Here is a 21,850-nt window from a genome sequence, read left to right as displayed (position 1 = left end):
AAATTAAAAAAAAAAAAAAACAAACTCTTGTCTGAAATGCTCTTGGCATCATCACTACTCGTTACTTTTCAAAGAAGAATGTTGGTTTCTTGACCCTTGGCTCTGGCCAGTCAGGTGTATCCAGTATACTTTACCAGCCAAAGAGCTGTCTTTGACTTAGTAATATCCTGATATGCTTGAGATGTTAGGATGTTACCTCGAAAGGCTTGTTAAAAACTTTTTTCTGAAGTATGATACACACATCGACACTTCCCAAGGCTTTTAAAGTCAAGAACGATACTGTTGGGTTTTCGCAATACACTGATCACGTGCCTTTGACTGTGCTAAGCACGTACTATCACCTCATTTAATTTTCTTGCCAATCCTTTAAGGCAGGCACTGTCATTACTCCCATCTCACCAGGCAACAGATGCTTGGAGACGTTAGGCAACTTGACCAAGGTCACATAGATACACGTCAGAACCAGAATTCAAACCCCAGTTTTTCTGACTCCAGAGGTGCCTCTCAGGACGAAAGAAATATATTTCCCCAGGGAAATCCCGCATTGATGTAACTGCTGAAGTCTGTCACCAATAAACTCTAGATTTATTGCTTGCTAAAACTATTTTTGAAACTGTGCTCCCAGGCTTAATGACTTCTGTACCTATAGAGTCCAAGTGAGCATTCAATTTGTTCCTGGTGAAGTGAAACAAGACTGATTCTGTGATGCTTTTACACAAAAGGAATGACTCACGAATGGTAAAAAGTTCAAACTCTGTATTGGCCGGCTAGGAGAGCTATTTATGGAAAATGGGTCTTTCGGCACTGTTTCTACAGCCACTTTGAGAAAAGAGGAATCAGCTAATCTGGCTAAGATGCTATTGGCTTCATGTAACCACAGGATCAGATGGGCTAATGTAGGAGTTGAGAAGGCGCATAAAATTTGCCATTCTTGGAATTCAGCATAAAAGATCAAAAAAAGCCATATGGAAGTGTTGAATTGCTGTGTCGTACACCTGAAATTAAATTACAAACTTTTTTTAAAAAAGCAATAATAGGGGTGCGTGGGTGGCTCAGTGTATTAAGCATCCGACTCGGTTCCAACTCAGGTCATGATCTCACGGTTTCATGAGTTCGAGCCATGTGTCGGGCTCTGCATTGACACTGCAGATTCTGCTTGGGATTCTCTCTCTCTCTCTGTTTCTCTCTCTCTCTCTCTCTCTCTCTCTCTCTTTCTGCCCTTCCCCTGCTCGTGCTGTCTCTGTCTCTCTCAAAATAAATAAACTTAAAAAAACTTTTTTAAAGCAATAATAAATAAACAGACCAAGAACAGCTAGTGCCCCCTGATGCAGCACTTAAATAGTTATAATACAAATTGACTTCCTAAGTTCAGCTGTCTCCGAGCTGAAATCCTTATATCTAGTGGCAAACCGGGAAATTAGCAATCACCTGTAATCGACTGTAAGCAACCAGACTTCTGGAAAGAGGTTAAGGCTTTGAGCACCAGCCATCAAAGTGAGCAGATTTACCATTCATGACACTATTGATAATGGATTGATAATGAATGTCAAGTTGGAGCTAGAAGGTGTCTTTTGTCCTATTAACATTGAAATATTGGCTGTTATGCCAAAAAGTCAGTTAGAGATGAAGAGAAACTCATCTCCATAGATGAAAGTGATCCTTTGTTTACCTATGAAAACACAGACCTTCAAGAGATCACAAGGTATTCTCACTCAGAATACTTCTGGGCAAAAGGATTTGCTTTTAAGAGGTGGATCTCAGTCAGTTAAGCAGCGACTTTGGCTCAGGTCATGATCTCGTGCTTCGTGAGTTTGAGCCCCGTTTCGGCCTCTGTGCTGACAGCTCGGAGCCTAGAGCCTGCTTCAGATTTTGTGTCTCCCCCTCTCTCTCCCCCTCCCCCTCTCATGCTCTGTTTCTTTGTCTCTCTCAAAAAATAAATAAACATTAAAACATTTTTTAAAAAGAGGTGGACTCTACCGGCCATAAGAGTGGAAGGTAGCATGCTTTGCTTTCAGAGGGCTTTGCTAGGAGAAACCAGCCTCCAGCCTCCAGCCTCTGTCTCCTCCCACCCTGCAGTCTACTGCCCATGCCTCGCACTGGCCACAGCCTTCCAGAAACCAGAGCTCGAGGGAATTCGGCCTTCAGAGGCTGCAGTAACCCTGGGCCCAGAGCAGCGCAGAGAAGGGCAGAAGTGGATATGGGGGAGCAGCAGTAACCAGTGCAAACCAAGGTTCGGTCTCTCCGTGTTTCAACAAGCAAGAGAGAGAGAGAGAAGAAACAACTGACAGATGGCCTCCGTATGTATTATAATATATTATACGATACTAATAATGTAAACAGCACATCGGAGGAATTTCATAACATGCAAGAAATGGAGAATTTCTATAACAGATCACCCATTAATAAAAATCAGCATAATGACATGAAGAATCTAATAGATCAATTAGCAAAATAGCACATTATTTCCAAAAGATAAATTACATAAGTGAAGAGTGTTTAGTCCCATCAGTAGAGAAGAAATCTATGTTAAGACCAACATAAGATCTATTTTTCCTACTGAATTATGAAGAAACATGGGTAATACCGAACACGGGCAAGGATACAGGGAAGTGGGTCTTTCAGTACGTACTATTAACGGAAGTATAAATTGGTGCAGTCTTTCTGAAAATCAATTTAACCGTGATTCCGCTTCCAATATTCTGTCTTAAGGAAATGATTAAGAACACAGATAACGATTGATGCACAAAGATATACATAACAGCTTTAACTACAACGGACCAAACAAAGGAAACAAATGTCCCACAGGAATGGAATGGTTAAGCAAATCACACAGACGTCCATTGCATCAGATTTTATGGGGGCATTGCAAATCGTGTTTACGATGAGATTTTTTCTTTGTCATAAGGTAAGCAAAAATGCAGTACGCAGAATTGTATGTGTGATATCAGCACAGCCAGGTTTAAAGAATAAAGTCAGGAAAATACTGAAGAAAAAAAATGTCACAATGTTCATGATAGTGGCTGTTTCTCTGAATAGTGAGAATTATGGTGATTATTTCCCCTTTTGCCTCTGTATGCATTTGTGCACTTCCCAAATATTCTAAGTTGAGGATGCATCGTGAATATTTACTGGATGCCCACGTTGTACTCGTTTTTGTTGGGAGGAGCTGGACACACAACACTCTTGAGGTCACAGTCCTTGACTCAATGTGCATGTGATCTAGTGTCTTATTTTTAGATTGTAACTTCAAGAATTAGAGAAGAAGAAAGGTGTTGTTTGTCTAAGTAGAGTAGGTGAGAAGGAGTGTCCCATCTCTGCCGCATTTGATCTCTGCCCCTTGGACCACCTTTCCAAGCCCACAGGGATCATGGCTGCCTTACCTTCCAAATATGCCCAAAACCCTAGGCAAGGTAAATCAATACAGTTTTCGGAAAGAGTAAGTAAATAAAATGTCTTCAAGGCTTTGGAGTAGGTAAAGAGCTCTTAAGCAGGACATGAATGTGCTAGTAAGAAAAAATGGTGAATTGTATTAAATTAAAATGAAAACTCTGTCCATCACACCACACGATGGAGAGAGTAAAAATGCAGGCCACAGAGAAGAAAGTCTTTACGAGTCGCGTACAAGACTCCTGCCAGAATATGTAAAGAACTCCTACATAACAATAAGAAGAAGGCAGGCAACCCAAAAGAACAACGAGCAAAAGTTTGAACAGGCGATCACAAAAGGATATCCAAATCAACACGGCAAGGTTTCCAAATAGTAGTCCTCAAGCAACGCAGATTAAAACCACAATGTGATATCACCTCAAGTTCAAAAGGCAGAGAGTAGCAATTGTGGACGAAGATGAGGAGCAACTGAACTTCTGTGCACCTAGGGCGGAGTGCAGATTGGTACAATGGCTTTCGAAAGCACTGAACAGGATCTACGCAAGCTGACCGTAAGGGGACCCCGTGATCCGGGAGTTCCAGTGCTAGCTATATAGTCAAGAGAAACACATAGTGTGTTCTTCGCGTTACATTTGTAATCACCCAAAACTACAAACGATCCGAATGTCTACCAACAGTAGCAGGGATACATAAAGGGCAGTATATCTATATCCGCAGAACTCTCCAGCAGTGGGAGCTAACCGCGACTACGTGTAACAGCATTTGTAAATATCACAAGCTTAGTGGTGTTGGGTGAAGGAAGCCAGGACAGCGGGAGTATGCGCCACATCATTCCGTTTATGTGACATTCGAAACCAGCTCAACTAATCCATGGGGTTAGAATTCAGAATCACTGATTATCCTTGGCAGGGAGTGCCTGAAAAGTGGGGAGAAGGTAGCTTCTGGAGTTCTGGTAATACTCTGTTTGTTTTTTAATCTGGGTGGCAATTATGCTGGCACATTTTTATGAAAATTCATCAAGGCATACTTTTCTGTATGTATGGTAATCGTCGATTACAAATTATAGGATAGGGGCCCCTGGGAGGCTCAGTCGGTTAAGCATCCAACTCTTGATTTCAGCTCACGTCATGACCTCACAGTTCGTCAGGTCGATCCCTGCATTGGGCTCTGCGCTGACAGTGCGGAGCCTGCTTGGGATTCTCTCTCTCCCTCTCTCTCCGCCCCTCCCCTGCTCAGCGTGCACACTCTCTCACTCCCTCAAAATAAATAAATAAACATTAAGAAAATTACCTGATATATATTTATAAACGTGTACATGTATATGCGACATATACACACATCATGCACACATGTATAAAATATGGAATATAAATATGTATTTATACACACATAGGTGCGCGTGCACACACACACACACACACACTCACACATATATATTCCATCCAAACCGTAACCGCTTCTGATGCTCCTCTGAGTGTCATTTTAACATGATTCCAATCACTGTGTGCCCAGTTCCTCTCTTGGAGTCTTTGCCTGTGGCTGGGATAATAGTCTTTAAAACAGAATCTGGGTGATATCCGTCCTTGGCTCATAACCAGCAGTAACTCCGCATGTCAATCAGAATAAAATCCTCAGAGGAGACATAGATCCCTGACAGCCTACATAAACTGGCCTCACCACCCAGACCTGTCACTTTTATCCCTTTATCCTGCTTCATTTTTCTTTACAGTTCCTCTCACCAGCTGACATGCCATTGACTTGGTCATTGATTTATAACTGGCCTCTCCACCACTAGTATGTAAGTTACATGAGAGCGGGGACTTTCGCTTTCTGCTTTATGGCCCTGACATCGAGAACGGTGCCCGGCACAAAGTAGGCAATGGATGGATGAATGAGATCATCACCAGAAAACATAAGAAGTAGGCAGAATTTGTATGTGCAGCCTTCTTTCACAGGTTAGGAAGCAAAAAACTGAAATCACTCCCTTGATGTTATTCAGGAGTGCAGCTCAGGTTCGTCTCTCTCTCCCTCTCTCTCTGTCATTCATCTCCTCCATGTGGCACACATCACACATTGCCATGCAGTGCAGTCATACGATCCTAGTGGCCGAGAATCAAGTGAGGGGGAGATCCAGGTAAAGACGCGTTATACTGGAATCGGGCGTTTCTCTATGAGCCTTGTTTTGCGGATATACGGCCCTTTTGAACACGTGCTAGTAAAAAAAACTATTATTTTACTTGCCAAAAATACATGTATTGGGGACCTGGGGATGCCCCCTTCAGTATTCTGCATAAGAAGAAAGTTTCAAACAAAATAACGCCATTTTGTTAGGTTCTACAACAACTCGACACTTTTCAGGTCCTGAAGATGAATTTTTGTAGGTGAATGTGTCCAGAGATTGAGATTGTTTCCATCAGAAGTCCTGCCTCCCTGTCCTCCGTGGGGCTCCCATTTACATCTGACTCCCGTGTCTGGAGACACTGACAAGTTTTACCTTTTCACAGAGCTACCCAGTATTGTCTGCCCCTCCGTAGCTTGTCTAAAACCTGGTTAAGGGGTGCCTGGGTGGCTCAGTTGGTTAAGCATCTGACTTCGGCTTCATGAAGTTAGTGAGTTCGAGGTTCATGGGTTCGAGCCCCGCGCTGGGCTCTCTGCCGTCAGCGTAGAGCCCACTTGGGATGTTCTGTCCCCCTCTCTCTCTGCCCCTCCTCGGCCCGCGCTCTCTCTTTCTCTCTCAAAAATGAATAAACATTTAGAAAATGAGTAAAAAAATAAATAAAGCCTGGTTAAATGTGCAAATGTTGGGGTGGGGGAGGAGGAGGGGGAGGTCCAGTTTGGTTGTCAGCCTGGTTGGCCCTTCAGTTCGGTTAAATATGGGGGGGGAGTGGGTGATGGGCATTGAGGAGGGCACCTGCCGGGATGAGCACTGGGTGTTGTATGGAAACCAATTTGACATATTAATAAAAATTAATTATTATATTAATAGAATCATATTTTAGAATTATTAACATTATTAGCATATTAATAAAAATAAAATAAAATAAAATTTTAAAAAGAGGGAGAGAGAGTTTTAGGCCCTTTCAGTTACTACATGGCCGACAGTTTTGTTGCTTTTTTTCTTAACCGATCAAATGCGCAACCACGATAAGTAAGCCCACGCAGACCTGCCACATGCTCCACCCTCACTAAGGGTCTCCTTCCCCTCGCCCCTCTCAGAAAGCGGGAAGCATAACATCCAGCTGTAACTGCAGAAGCGGATCAAATAATAAAATGAAACCCAAGAGACACTGAGTGTCACAAGGCCAGCGTCAGATCATTCGTTCATCACACAATTCAATCTTTTAATAAGGCCGAAAATGATGGTTAAAAGGAACGATGCTTTTACTTCTAAGCTGAGTGCGAAATAACCATTAATGTCACAGGAGAAATGGGTGCCGATGTTCGTTCTGCAGCTCAGCCTTACGGCTCAGGAGGTCCGAGCGAGGAGTAACCAGGATATAAACAGGACTCCGATGTGGGAGTTCTGGCTCGTTGGCCACACAACTTGGAAGCCGTGTAACCCAGGGCAAGTCACTTCACCTCTCTGAACATCGTCTCCCTGGGGGTGTAAAGTGAGGATGGAAAAAACACCTACCTGTCAGGGTTTTTGTGAAGATTCAATGAGGTCTCAGTTCTAAAAATGTTTTGTGGCCAAGAATACACTATGATCATGTATAGGGTTCTTAGTGTCCTTAAATAATTCATTGAATATCGTTCTTAGCCTTCTGTCTACCTCCTAAAGCCTCTTCCCTAAGGTTTAGCTAAAGCACTCCCCAGCCCTGAGGTCTGCCTGTCCCTTCCGTTTTAGATTAGGATTGTTTTCAATAATTCAATGAAAAAATTGTGTATGTTCCGTATCTGAGCCATCCCACCTAAGCCTTTGGAATCGAACTATGGCCTCTGAAACCCAGATCGTTGATGCAGCACAGATATGAACAAGCGATTCCCTGACACCCTTGAGGGTGGGAAGATTGGAGGTGGAGATTGAAAAGCGAGGGAAATCTCCTCCCTCCCCATCCCAACATGGAACAATGCCCCTGCTAAACATTTTCTTCTCTATAACAGAAAAGGTGACTATTTAGCGAACCCTTATCCTATGCCAAGCACTGTGCTATGTATTGTTTCATGCGACTTAACAACATCCTGTACTATTATTGCCACCTATAGACAAGAAGACTATAATTAGAATAAATAGCTTGAGGGGCACCTGGGTGGCTCAGTCAGTTAAGCATCTGCCTTGGCTCAGGTCACGATGTCAGGGTTCATGGGTTCGAGCCCCGTGTCGGGCTCTGTGCTGACAGCTCAGAGCCTGGAGCCTGCTTCCGATTCTGTGCCTCCCTCTCTCTCTGCCCCTCCCCCACTTGTGCTCTCTCTCTCTCTCTGTCTCTCTCAAAAAATAAATTAAAAACATCAAAATTTTTTTTTAAAAAGGGATAAGTAGCTTGACCAATGTCACATGGTAGAATCAGAATTTGAACCCAAGCCTGCCTAATTCCTTTCCTGTTTTTTTTTTCCATTTGTTGATTGATTACGGTAAAACCTTGGATTGCAAGTAGCTCATTCTGCATGTGTTCCACCAGACGAGCAAATATTTCTAATACATTTTAACTTGACAAATGAGCGATGTCTTGCAATGCAAGTTGTATGCGACACTGAACATCACGTGATCACCACTGAGCCGATCGTTCTTGAAATTGACTTTGACAGACAAGTGCTTCAGATTACAAGCATGTTTCCACCATGAGTTATGCTTGCAAACCAAGGTTTTGCTATATTTAACTCCTACATTTTAACTAACTTTGTGTGTCTGTGTTTGCCTTTCTGTTCCTTTATCCTTTCGTTTTTGGATGAGTAGTGTATGAGTAGGGTAGAGGCTATGACCGAGATGCCTAAGGCATGGTCACCGTGCTTAAGGAACTGTTCTAATCCACTGCAAGAATGGTGACAGAAAAATAAGTCCCTATACGACATGGAAGAATTTAAAGCGGTCCATAAGGAATGGAGCATTAGCCTTCTTACCGGGAACATGCAAATACCACTCTCTATACGGTGGTTGTTAGGATACAGTGAAAGGCCTATATCGAGCGTTTGGCAAAGACCCTGTCTCACAGAAAATGTTCAGGATAAGGATTTTCTAACGTTGTCAGATAATAACTAGGATACAAAGCTAGGAAAGCAACTCGGCGTCAGATTTCGAGAGCCTTGAATGCTGGTCTAGAGTTTGGACTTCCAGCTTGATAAAAGCAGTTGTGTTGGGGCGCCTGGGTGGCGCAGTCGGTTAAGCGTCCGACTTCAGCCAGGTCACGATCTCGCGGTCCGTGAGTTCGAGCCCCGCGTCGGGCTCTGGGCTGATGGCTCAGAGCCTGGAGCCTGTTTCTGATTCTGTGTCTCCCTCTCTCTGTGCCCCTCCCCCGTTCATGCTCTGTCTCTCTCTGTCCCAAAAATAAAATAAAACGTTGAAAAAAAAAATTTTAAAAAAAAAGCAGTTGTGCCAAGGTCAGTGATCGTTCTGAAAAGAAATCAGAGCTGACGCTAGCTTGCACTGCCTTTCAACGTTCATCATGAGTGAGACGGAGGTGAGGGGCACGGTGGGGACTGTCTTAGAGGGGTTTTGTGTTTGATGCACTAACAGGAAAGATGATGTTTTCAAGTTTGATGCCCTGTACTTTTTCTCCTGCAGTAATTAGTGAATGCCAAAGGCAGCAACTGGAGTCTGTGCGCTACTCTTCTCGCTACGCTCTGGGCCTCTTTTATGAAGCTGGCACGAAGATTGATGTCCCTTGGGCTGGACAGTACATCACCAGTAATCCCTGCACACGCTTCATCTCCATCGATAATAAGAAACGCAATATAGGTCAGTACCCCCATTATTTCCCTTAAATACAGTAACAATGGTGGGTGTAGATCACGAAAAATGCTGTTTAATTGAGTGTTGCCATTCTGAACAGAGCAAGCATTTAACTCCAAGCCACAGGGGATAAAATTTAATGTCACATTTGGCCAATAATAAAATACACAGTGCAACCAGCAAAGTTTTTCAGAAAAATCATTCCCCACACGGTTCGTATTACCAAGTTCATGAAAATCGTGTCAGGAGTTTGAAGATTTCAAAATGGCCCAAGTGTGATTGCTTTAATATGGGTCGATCTATATGCAGAAGTATCTCTACTCATTGTGTTTTGTTCGTTTGGCTCTTTTTAAAATTTGGTAAGCGCTGCTCTCTCCACTTCCCAGGCTAGAAGTAAAAAAGTGAATTTGACTATGTTACGAAAACCCTTCACTTCATATAATTTTATTTACCTCACTTTCATCCGGACGACTACACAAAATTACTTTGTCTACAATATAACGACAATGATAGGTAAAAGGTTTCGTAAGAGCTTTACTAGAATACTAGGGCTAAAATCTCCACTCCACATTTTTTGTGGAAGGTTGTTATTAAAATTAGATTTGAATTGCTAGAATAAACATGATGCTCATCTTAGGAATAAAGGAGAAAGGGTATTCTTATTTGTAGGATTAGCATGGTCCCTGAGATACTGCTTTTCTTGAAGAATAAACTGTAATGATGGAAAATGACTAAATTCTTGAAGGGAATCGTTATTTCAATTTGTTGTGTTGTTTTATGGTGCAGGGGATGGTTTCATCAAGCCGTTAGTTAGACGTCTCGCTTGATAAAATCACCAACTAACGTTTCCCGGCTTGCCAGAACTTTATAATGACAGAACTGGGCTGGAGTATGGTTTTTATATCAGAGCACATGATCTTAGAAAAATGTTTCTTTTATAACTTAAGACTCCCTCGGGGCCAGACTGTTTATGTTAACATGATACCACATATATGTACAATCAGCAGTTCATGAAATGCCCTGTAACGGCAATGGACTAACTATTTTTAACTCTACAACTGCTTTGTTCTAAGAAGAGGAGAATGGCCCTTGATCTTCTCATGTTGTATGCCACGAATTAGACATTATCCTTTGTGTATTGCTTCATGAGATATGCTATCTGACAGGGTGCATGCGGTAATATATAACAGAAAAATCCATTTAAACTCGTTTAAATAACGTAAGGTCATTTGTTATATTATCCACTGTGGACTGAATTCCTCTCCAAAATTCTTGTGTTGAAGCCCAAATCCTCAGTGTGATTATGTTTGGAGATGGCTTTTAGGATGCCATTAAGGTTAAATGAGGTCATAAGGGTGGGGTCCTCATCCAGTATGATCGGTGGTCTTATTAAGTGAGCAAGAGAGAGATCTCTTTCCTTGTGCACATACCAGGGGAAGGTCAGGTGAGGATAGTGAGACGGCGAGAAGGGGGGCTGTCTGCGATCAGGAGGAGAGGCTTTACCAGGAACCAAATCAGCTGGCACCTTGATCTTGGACTTCCCAGCCTTTGGAGCTAAGAGAAATAAATAAATAAAAAGAAGGGAGTAGTGGACGCTAGGTTGGCAATATGTAAGCCCAATTCTTTCCAAGTAGAGTCACATCTTATATGGGAGGTAACACATGAAGAGAAGAATCACGGATATTCAAAATTCTCTTTGAAAATCCCTTTAAACGCCATGACATTTCGGAGAGTGACATAACTTTCAGTAAATTGAGTGTAGCCATTTTTCCAGCGTTTAGTAGATTTGTTTCTTTGGGTGAGGCCAGATGAAATAGTTGGCTTGCCGATAGAGGACGGAGTGGTATTTTCTACTGTGAAAGGCACACGGGAAAGGGAAAAACAGCAGTCAGATCTCCTAACAGATTAAATCGCTGTACAAATGAGAGTGGGGTCGTGGGGGAAAACACACACAGTGCATGGCGGTAGCACTTTATTAAAGAGTTGTGCAAATGTGGAAGAGTGCAACGTAAAATATTAATACATTTTCACATGATTGGCAACATCTGAAACAATCGAAATGAAAAGAAATTTGCGTGTGTGTGTGTGTGTGTGTGTTCGCAACCACACAATTTCAAAGCGGGAAGGCTGGGTGGATTAGAAGCCATGTTTTTGCTACCGCTTCTGAGGTTGCCTCTTCAGACAGCAAAGAAACGCCTGCCTTCCTTCGCCAGTTTTATGGAAAATTAATCTTGGATTATGCAAGTTGTAAATTATGAGAGGCCTGCAGTAATGGCATCCCCTAACATAAAATCTAACTACCTTGCACTTAAACTTTTTTTTCTCCCTATCTGGGGCCAGGGTGCTAAGTGTGTCTAGTTGAATTCACACGATATAAATGTCCATATAGTGACTCCACTGTATTTTATTGATTTTTAAGTAGCCCAGCAAGAGCTGTCTCTTTATGTTACCGACACTGTCCCACACCCACGCTTTACTTGGAGTGTTGGATTGAATCTAAAACTAATGCCGTAAATGGGCACACTCAACGAATGAAGGGGGGCATTTTTGTCCCGTCAGGGTGAGGCAGCAACAAGATAAAAGGTAACAGGGTTGAGTCCACAAAATACAGTCTGTTGTTAAGTCTTGAAGAGATCCAGAGGAGGAAGGACTAGTGGCCCAGACCAGACAAAGGACGAGGAGTCGTCAACGTCAGAGGTTAGGAATGGTCCGCACCTGCAGAAAGCCACCCCCAGAACCAAATCGCCTGAGGCAGAGGGTCTAAATACCAAGATACATGAGACCTAACTTGAACTATAGACCCCTATGGTTACGGGTAGGAGCCATTATACTTCGGTTTGTGTTTCCCCAGATGTGCTCAATGGAACACCAGTTCCTTGATACGCTCTTTGGAACAGGGTTCTGCCATCACATAAGTTTGCAAAATGCTACCGACTTGGCTTCTAGTTTAAAGTCTCAGGTCATATTATCCAATTAAAAGACATTCCTATAGAAAAGCCTCCTTCTCACTTCATTTCATCTATAACTTCCCAAATGTATTTGACCATGGGATATTTTATTTGAGCACCACACCTACTAATGTCCCACAGAAATGGTTCCCCTGGACACCCCTGAGAAACCCTGGCTTCAGACCTGGACAGGAATTGTAGGCCAATAAGGGGGGCAGCAAAGGCTGGCGTGGGAGCCATCGAAAGGAAAATACTGATTTTTTTTTGAAGATGGAAGAAGCCTGAAACCACCCTGGAACCCACCAAAAGTTGCCTCAAAAGATACTCCTGTCATTCAAAAGATTCCACAGGACTTAGGAGCTCTGTGTTAGGAACCAGGATCAAGGATCAAATATTAGATTTTTTTTTTATGTTTATTTATTTTTCTCAGAGTGAGAGAGACAGAGTGTGAGCAGGGGAGGGGCAGAGAGAGAGGGAGACACAGAATCCAAGGCAGGCTCTAAGCTCCGAGCTGTCAACACGGAGCCCGACCCGGGGTTCGAACTCACAGAGCCTGAGATCATGACCTGAGCCGAAGTTGGACACCTAACCGACTGAGCTACCCAGGCGCCCCAAGGATCAAATATTAGAACAAAAGATGTTTTTAGTGCTTTTATCACTTGGGAAATTACAAAGATTTTTAGGAGATCTGTGCCGAGAGCCGAAGGGAGATATAGATAGATACAGATATAAATGTAGATAGATATAGATCTAAATATAGATATAGATAGATATAGATATAGATTATATATGGATAGATATAGAGATATAGATATAGATATAGATATACAGATTTTCTTCCTGTTATTTCACACCTCCCAAGAAGATCTCAGAGGTCCCTCTCAAGATCTTATATTTGGAGTTAGACTGGCCAGAGTAAGTTCCTGGATTCAAGTCAGTTCTCTACCTCTTACTAGCTGTGTGATGTTGGATAAATTACTTAACCTCTCTGTTTACTAACCAATAAGATGTGAGGGAAACAAATACCCACCCCAAAAAAGTTGAGGATGAAATGGTTTAAACACATAAAGAGCTTCATGTAGCACTTAACAAATAAGTCGGTATCTATGGTACCTACTGTTCCAACTAACGATGCCAGTCTAGAATCTGAATATTATATTTTCCAAAGCAAAGGGTGTAAATATAAAAGCCTATCTTTGGTAAATGCAACTCTCTGCTACCAGGGCAGATAGGAGGCAGCATGGCCTGAATAAATAAAGTATAGACGTTACCCTGAAAATGATTGGCCACAGTTTTAGCATCCTTCCCTGTTCACCATCTGGAGGAGTGTTAATGCTAGTAAAAGAGCCAATGGGAAGCAACCTGAGGAGATGAATACAATCTGCAACTCTAGAAATGTGGTGGCCAATGACCGTAATTACATAGCTTCAGTAACTCCCCAAAGGGTTCAATTCAGTTCATCCCAAAAGAAAACAAACAAACGAACAAACTTTTTCATGCCATGGAATTTATACCTGCAAGAACTTTATTATTAGGGATCCTTGAGTAACAAACACTAAGATAACGTGTATTGCCTTTAATAGCTGTTTTACAACAGGTGCAGAAATGTTATTCCGTAGAGCTGCTTAATACATCAACTCTTTCTAAAAGACAGGAGCATAATATAAAATCCCATAAATAATTGGGATGAGGCTGGGGCCTTACATCTAGTCATCTTGGGTTTGCTTAAGGGAGTTCATGATTGGGTCGCCTGGGTGGTTCAGTCGGTTGAGTGTCTGACTTCGACTCAGGTCATGATCTCATGGTTTCATGGGTTCCAACCCCACGTCGGGCTCTGTGCTGACGGCTCGGAGCCTGGCGCCCGCTTCGGATTCTGTGTCTCCCCCTCTCTCTGCCCCTCCCCTGCTCATGCTCTCTTTCTCTCAAAAGTAAGTAAACGTTAAAAAAAGGGGAGTTTATGATTGTTTCCGTTAAGCAGAGAGCTGCGCCGTTGACAACACAAAGCGGCCTGCTTTAGGACGCAAATAAACGTGGAATTATCTCTCCCTAAACCTGCAGACAATGCAATCCACATAGGTAGCACTTTATAAGAACAAAAGAGCAGGAGGGAGAAGAAGGAAACGGGGCTATAGCGAGAAAGGGAAAGGAAAAAAAAGAACTGTAATCATGAAAAACGGTCAGGTTTCCTGTTCAGGTTTTTGTTTTATTTATTTATTTATTTGAATATTTGAATATATTTCTTTTTTTTAATATGAAATTCATTGTCAAATTGGTTTCCAGACAACACCCAGTGCTCATCCCAAAAGGTGCCCTCCCTCCTCAATGCCCATCACCCACCGTCCCCTCCCTCCCACTCCCCATCAACCCTCAGTTTATTCTCAGCTGTTTTTTTTTTAATTTTTTTAATGTTTATTGACTTTTGAGAGAGACAGACAGGCAGACAGAGTACAAGCAGGGGGAGGGGCAGAGAGAGAGGGAAACACAGAATCTGAGGCAGGCTCCAGGCTCTTGAGCTGTCAGCACAGAGCCTGATGCTGCTCGAACTCACAAACTGCGAGATCATGACCTGAGCCGAAGTCGGACACTTAATCGACTGAGCCACCCAAGCGCCCCTATTCTCAGTTTTTAAGAGTCTCTTAGGGTTTGGCTGTCTCCCTCTCTAACTTTTTTTTTTTTTCCTTCCCCTCCCTCACGGGCTTCTGTTAAGTTTTGTTTTAAAATACCAACTCCAGAAGCAGAGTTCTCTGGTAAAATAGCAATGACCATCTTAAAATAACTGGCAATAGCCAGTTACAAAATGCATGATACGATGTCTTGTGTAATAGGTGTAGTCATTTGTGACTCCATTATGTAACGGCTGCTGTCCACGTAAAGACAATTACCAAACAGCAAATACTAATTACAAATATCCATCTCATCATTACAGTGATATCACAGAATGTCACATGACTGTAATATTAAAATCTTGGGGTGATGTCTCAGGAGGAAAAACATATATGTGTGTGTATACCTGTGTATGTACATAGACGTAAAAATAAATAACTGTTGTCACTTAAATCCTTGGGTTTCAAATTATGAAATTGACTGATCTCATTTCACGTAATATTTGCCGATTCTAAAATCAAAAAGAATTTTCTTTGGGGGATAACATAACTGAGCCCAATTGTAAGGAGGACATTTGCCTGCAAAGTGAAAACAAACAACAGATCCCTCTGAGCCCCTGGTTTCCCCATCAGGCTGTCCTCGGTGGGAAAGATTTGCATCCCAGATAGCCCGTTCTCCCACTTGCCAAACAAATGAACTCCTATGAAAATCAGTGCCAGAGATGGAGGGAAAGTGGAAAAGCAGCTAAATATATAACATCAGAAACAAACTTTAAAAATATCCTGTGGAGTGTATTACCGGGAAAATATATTTTATGGAGGTTTCTTTCACAGAAACCGAACTCAGAAATATCTGATTTATATGTTTCCATTCTCAATTTGCTGAGCAGTTTTTTTTTAATTTTTTCTTAATATTTATTTTTGAGAGAGACACAGTGCAAGCAAGGGAGGGGCAGAGAAAGAGAGGGAGACACAGAATCCGAAGCAGGCCCCAGGCTCTGAGCTGTCAGCACAGAGCCTGACGCCGGGCTCGAACTCACGAACTGTGAGATCATGACCTGAGCCGAAGTCAGACGCTTAATCAACTGAGCCACCCAGGCGCCCCGCTGAGCAGTTATTTATAAATATGCCTCGAATGCCTCTGTGCCGGACACTGCGCTAAGAACTAAGGATTCTTAGTCCCCACCCTCACGAAATGAAGCTCCATGAAGTCTACTCACATGAGGAATTTTGAAGGAAGGAGATCCCAAGTCTGTTGGGCGAGTGACTTAGAGTCAAGGAAGCGTCCTCATAATATAAATGGATGCACTGATACATACATTATAGAGAACGTTAACTCACATCTGTGATCAAAACGGTGGGTTTGAAAAATCAAAATCATGGGTGCCACCCAGGCACCCCAATAATATGAGCTTCTAAAAGAGCACCTAAGACCTTTTGTCGACATGAAGCCCATAATCTTCTTTCTTTAGGTGAAGAAATGAAAGATGGGGGCTATGAAACATTGAAATCCATGAATAAATCAGAAACTTTAGCCTGGCCCATTATTTAACTTTCTCCCAGGGCTACTAAAAAGTTCAATAGATACAAATAAGTCATGAAATGTCCGAGAGGCAGTGAAGGAAAGGGGAAGGAAAGTCTGGAGGCTATAGCTTCCCGGCATTTCTATAACTACAAACAACGACGAATTACAAACTTACGTAGCAGCCACACTAAGAAGGGAATCTTAAACATTAAATATTCTAAATCTCTCTTTGTGTCAATCTTCCACCTTTGTGCTCTGCCTGCCCTGCTCTCTGAGAATGGTATTTTCGCTTGGGCTGTCGGTCTGAAGTCGTGGCTGTCAGGCGGAGATTTACCAAAGACCTTTATGTTGGCCCAGAATTGGTTTTGAATGTAGGAGCCAGATATGCTGGTGACTGCGTGTGGCTTTATCCACCGTTAGTGGGGCGAAAGGCAGGAGGGAGAATCGGGTGATGGTTTATGGTGAATGGGTGTATGGATCTGAAATTTACAGGTCATAGACGAGAACAGAAGAAAAAGGGAGGAAGGCTGCCATTACTGCTGCTGGTTTAGAAGAGGGGAAAAAATACCCTATGTTGGCTTGGTGAGGAGGTGAGGAAGGCCAGTGAACAGCAAGGGGGGAAAGATCAGCAGAAGGGCACAGGTGGGAATTGCCACAGCCTTTCTGACCTCTCTGCCTAACAAAGGTCGTATAACTTTTTTTATGTGATGAAAAAAAACCCCTGCTGCGTTAAATGTAATAACATCTAATTTTGGCTATTTGTGATCACAGTCCTTTTAAGGGATGGTTCTTTTGTCTGCTGAGCACCCAAAAGAGATGAGATGCCAATTGGGAGTGGAAACGGAGACCTGAATTTCTTTGCTTAATTGAGGAGAAAATCTCAGACATCCCTAGACAATGGGGAAGGCAGGGGGCAGAGAAGGGGAAGAGGAAAAAGAAAACAAGGTGGTGAAAGGCTCTGGCTTGACCTCAGGGATGACTGACCGTGTGGATTTGTAACTTTTTTGCTGGATGATTTGATCTGTGACCCCTCCCATAGCCCCCTACGACCCAACATAGCTCTGGATTCAGCGACTGCTTTAAATCCACGCTGGCTTTTTATTGGGGGTCCTGTTGAGTAAGTCAACACAGTCCAGGCACTTTTTGGAATATCTAGAATGAAATTACATAGGAACTTTGAGGCTTCTTCAGGTTCATTTCTAAGCAGAAGCTTGGAGTATGGCGAGCCCACATCCGTTTGAGAACCTTATTTTGAATCAAGACAGGACTTCTCGTCCTTTGGACCTCAAGCCAACCCAACTTGCTGCTTCCATAATACCTATGACCATCTCAACCCATTGGGAGAACTTGGAATTAAGAAAAAACTGTCTCTGTGGGACTGAACTGTTCTGAAGGATCTTGAAGTTAAGTCCGTACTGTGGTTTGAGGGGAAGCTGTCGACACGTTGGGTTAGAAGCCAAGGCTCAAAATGATGTGCTGTGCTCTGCTTCCCAGACAAGTGCCTGTTTTTCATCATTCTGGAGGCATCTCTCAACCTCTGAAAGTTGAGAACAGTCTTGTAAAGCTGCATAACGCTTAGACAGCTTGTGAGCCTCACGTCCTGGGAGATAGTGTAGACTGCTGAGGTGGACGAGAGCTTGACGAATCTCAATTCTGGTCCATTTTTATGTGGGACTATGATGACATCGATCGCAGGGGGGGGACTTTTCCTTTGCCCAGAGCTCCCTCAGAAAAGATTTCACCATTTTCCTCCCTGTCAAGAATTCCTCCTAAGGTCAGTCTAAACATCTCATGGGCTGAAGACTTGATAGGCCCCATTTGCAGAGCCTGCTGCTTTCTCCAGAATTAGAAGTTCTTTCCTGGGGACCCCTTGGTGGCTCAGTCGGTTAAGCGTCTGACTTCAGCTCAGGTCATGATCTCGCGGTCCGTGGGTTCGAGGCCCGTGTCGGGCTCTGTGCTGACAGCTCAGAGTCTGGAGCCTGCTTCGGATTCTGTGTCTCCCTCTCTCTCTCTGCCCCTCCCCTGCTTGGTCTCTGTCTCTCTCTCTCAAAAATAAATAAGGGTTTAAAAAAAACTTAAAAAAAAAAAAAAAAAGAAGTTCTCTCCTGTAGCAAGATACATGACATGGTCCATTATGCATTCTGTTCATCAGCTGATCCCCCTTATTTGAATCGAGACTGAAAATAAGAGATAGACTCTGGCATCACAGCATAACAAGAGTGCGTATTTGGCGCTCAATAATTTGCTGAGCCCGTCATCCTCAATGCACCTTTGAGCTACCCTTCCCTGGTCCTGAGAATTAATACGTCACTGGCACTGGGAATTAGTACATCAGCACTGGTCACCCACTTAGCAGGCAAGGAAAAGTAATGGCTAGTCAGCCAATTGTTCATCCCTAGAACAATCTAAGGGTCTGTTACCGGTGCCCTTTAAATCATGGAAAATAAATTATCTTTCTTTGTAATTGCTGAACATGGAAGCCTTTGAAAAGCATATGTGAGTTCTTGGCAATGAGGATGATGAGAAGCCTCTTCGGGAGGCTCTGTGCCATGCCTTAAACATTGGGACTAGTTGGCTAGACCATCTCACAGGTATCGCCGGTAAGACCTGGACATTTCATGGAGCCCTCTCCCCAAAGAGGTTCAAGTACCCTCAGTAACAACTTTACCGTGGTCTCTAGGGAACAGACATCTATTTCGAATGATGCCTTATAACACAGACCTTGATTTCCAAGGTTATGCTTCAGAGGCTCTCGCTGTTCTCTTTGGGAAAGATAATTCTTTTTAATACTTGGATAAAGAGCAACTGTGCTCCAGCTGAAATATTTAACTTACAATATATGTGATAAGCTCTGCAAATGTGTCATTAGTCTGCCACAGTCTGGCAGATATCCCTTTTGTATATCCCAATGGCATTGAAATGAAATGGTATCTTGCATAAAAAACCTTGCCATAAACGATGAGTTCACATTAACCCAAGCTTCAGGAGTGATGAGTTCTTCACTGTTGGATTCATGACCTGGCTTTTATTACCACAGAGGGTCAGAAATGACCAGTATTATCCAGCATGATGCAGTGGGCTTTGCAATCACGTAGACCTAGGGTGGAATTAGAACTCAACACTCCGAATTAGGTTGAGCCGTTTATATTGCTTTAGTCTTGGTGGATTAAAAATGTTTGAAACCAGGGGCGCCTGGGTGGCTCAGTCAGTCAAGCATCCAGCCCTTGATTTCAGCTCAGGTCATGATCTCACGGCTGGTGGGATCGAGCCCTGCGCTGGGCTCTGCACTGGGGTGGCGGGGCCTGCTTGGGATTTCCTCTCTCTCTTTCCCTCTCTCTTGTTCTCAAAATGAATAAATAAACTGAAGAAAAAAAAAGAAAATGGTTGAATACCAGCCTTTTCATGGGACTCAACCTCAAAGCTCTGTAACCATGAGTGAGTTTCGTACTCTCTCTAAGCTTCAGTAACCTGGACTCTGAGTATAAGGCTAATAATGTCTCCCAGGAATGTTGTAGGGGTTGAGTGCGACGGTATTTCCAAAACTCCTAGTGCCGCCTAGTACTAGGACAGAAAATGCTGTCTTTATAGTTGTTGTCACATAGAAGTTGTTTTACCGTCCCAGTCTATTATACAAACTTCTTTGATTTTGAGAAAGAGAAGAGAAAAGGAAATTGCCAGGGGTACAAATTTAATTAAATTATATTATCTTTTGGGGCGCCTGGGTGGCTAAGTTGGTTAAGTGTCCAACTTCAGCTCAGGTCCTGATCTCGTCGTTCCTGAGTTCGAATTCCTTGTCGGGCTCTGTGCTGACAGCTCAGAGCCTGGAGCCTGCTTCAGATTCTGTGTCTCCCTCTCTCTCGGATTCTGCCTCTCTCTCAAAACTAAGTGGACATTAAAAACAAGTATATTATCTTTCATCAAAAATAATAACACATATTATTTGGGGGGTAAACAATACCTCTTTACCTGAATAAGGTATTGAGGGACAGCATTAAATTAGATGTGGTTCTTCTTTCTTTTTGTGGAATCTCGGGTGACATTTTGCATGCACACGAGTCCAAAAAAAATTTACACGACAGCATCTCTGAGAAAAGTAAGACACTGGAGTTAGGTCGTCAGCAAATCAAAGGGCCGAGACAAACGTGAGAGCAGGTTTCGAAGGCGGACCGCAGGGTCTCCCCACAGGAAATCGCTGCATTGTGTTTTATAAGCACTTTATGTCAGTTAGCATTTTTAGCTCTGTCCAGAATCACCAGTCCATCATTTTGCTCAGATATGACATTATTGTGTCAATTTCGCCTAAAGAGCCCTTTAGTTTATTACGAGTGACTTTCTTGTTTTTAAGTGAGCTGAAGAGGCTTTGATATGCCCTCTAAAGGACCCTACTAGTTTTAATGACCATTGCCCCTACAGACTTCATATATGTGCTCGTTTAGATAATGAGAAGTATCCGTGTATACCTTACAGGTCACTGGATTCCCTGCATAATATGAATGAATATTAAACATGGGAATCTGAAAAGAATATATTAAAATTCTATTAATATTTATAACCGATCTGTGGGACTAGGGGAATTCTTCAGTATAAAATATTCCAAATTCATGTTTGTAAGAATGAAGCATCCTTGAATTTAAAATACAGTTTTCCTCATTGAAATAGATGTCTATTATCCATATACCTGGTGAAATCTTTGTTGTTAATGTTATATATCCTTACATTATTTAATAGAGTCAGGAAGGGCATTTTTGGAACCTTGAGCTCAACCGAACCTAACTCATTCTTTTTTATTAAAAATAAAATGTCTGTTTGTTCCATTTTCCACCATCTCTCTTCATCATAATGGTTTCTCAGTAGTAGCTAATAATATCATAAAGATTATAGTCCCTTTGATTTAGGAACTTTTGCCAAAACCTAGATTCAATCTTTTATTTTTCTGTGAAAATATAACAAGGAGAATAATTCCACTGGTCTTATTAGTAAAGGAGGTAAGATTGTCCTCAATAAACCAGTACATTTCCTCTATGAAAAGGACCAGAAATATTTGGACACAATCATAAATAAAACCTTCACCATCTGCTTAGTGTCGGTTGTTGTAAGTCAACATTTTATAAGGTGAACACTAAAGCTTCCCTTTAATGCACTACTTGAACTAGAGCAAAGCTTTAGGTCAAATCGTCCAGCCCAGAGATGTAGTTCATCCACTCACGGAATCCTTTGGATCAGTTACAAACCTACAGCTGAGCCCAGTTTCACAACTACGGCGATCAAGTGATATTCTTAGAGGCAAACCAGTCTGCTGGTTCAAGGGGAAAACCTTGCCCAATTTGGGAAAAGGGTCCAATCATAATACCACTTAACACACAACATTTCATATATGGCGCGATGAGGGGGAGGCCAAAATAACAACGTATCGTGGGGGATGGCTGCTGATTGCTGCTGAGTTCTGGGAAGACACAGCTCATAGGGGTTGTCATCAGAGAAGAACAGGGCTTTCACACCG

General features: G+C 42.6%; 1 protein-coding gene across 5 annotated transcripts in view; it reads left to right on the top strand.

The window, feature by feature from the left end:
* RNLS (renalase, FAD dependent amine oxidase) overlaps nt 1-21,850 on the top strand; it is a 330,346-nt gene that overhangs the window by 195,338 nt on the left and 113,158 nt on the right. For all 5 annotated transcript variants that reach the window (XM_043598009.1, XM_043598006.1, XM_043598004.1 and 2 more), the window contains exon 5: nt 9,107-9,280. In XM_043598009.1, the coding sequence (XP_043453944.1) occupies nt 9,107-9,280 (174 nt within the window). The remainder of the gene's footprint in view (nt 1-9,106; nt 9,281-21,850) is intronic.

Source organism: Prionailurus bengalensis, chromosome D2 (genome assembly GCF_016509475.1).
Source record: "Prionailurus bengalensis isolate Pbe53 chromosome D2, Fcat_Pben_1.1_paternal_pri, whole genome shotgun sequence".
In the NCBI taxonomy this organism is placed as follows: domain Eukaryota; kingdom Metazoa; phylum Chordata; class Mammalia; order Carnivora; family Felidae; genus Prionailurus; species Prionailurus bengalensis.
The sequence above is the reverse complement of the archived record's forward strand: the minus strand, read 5'-3'. Positions and strand labels throughout refer to the sequence as shown.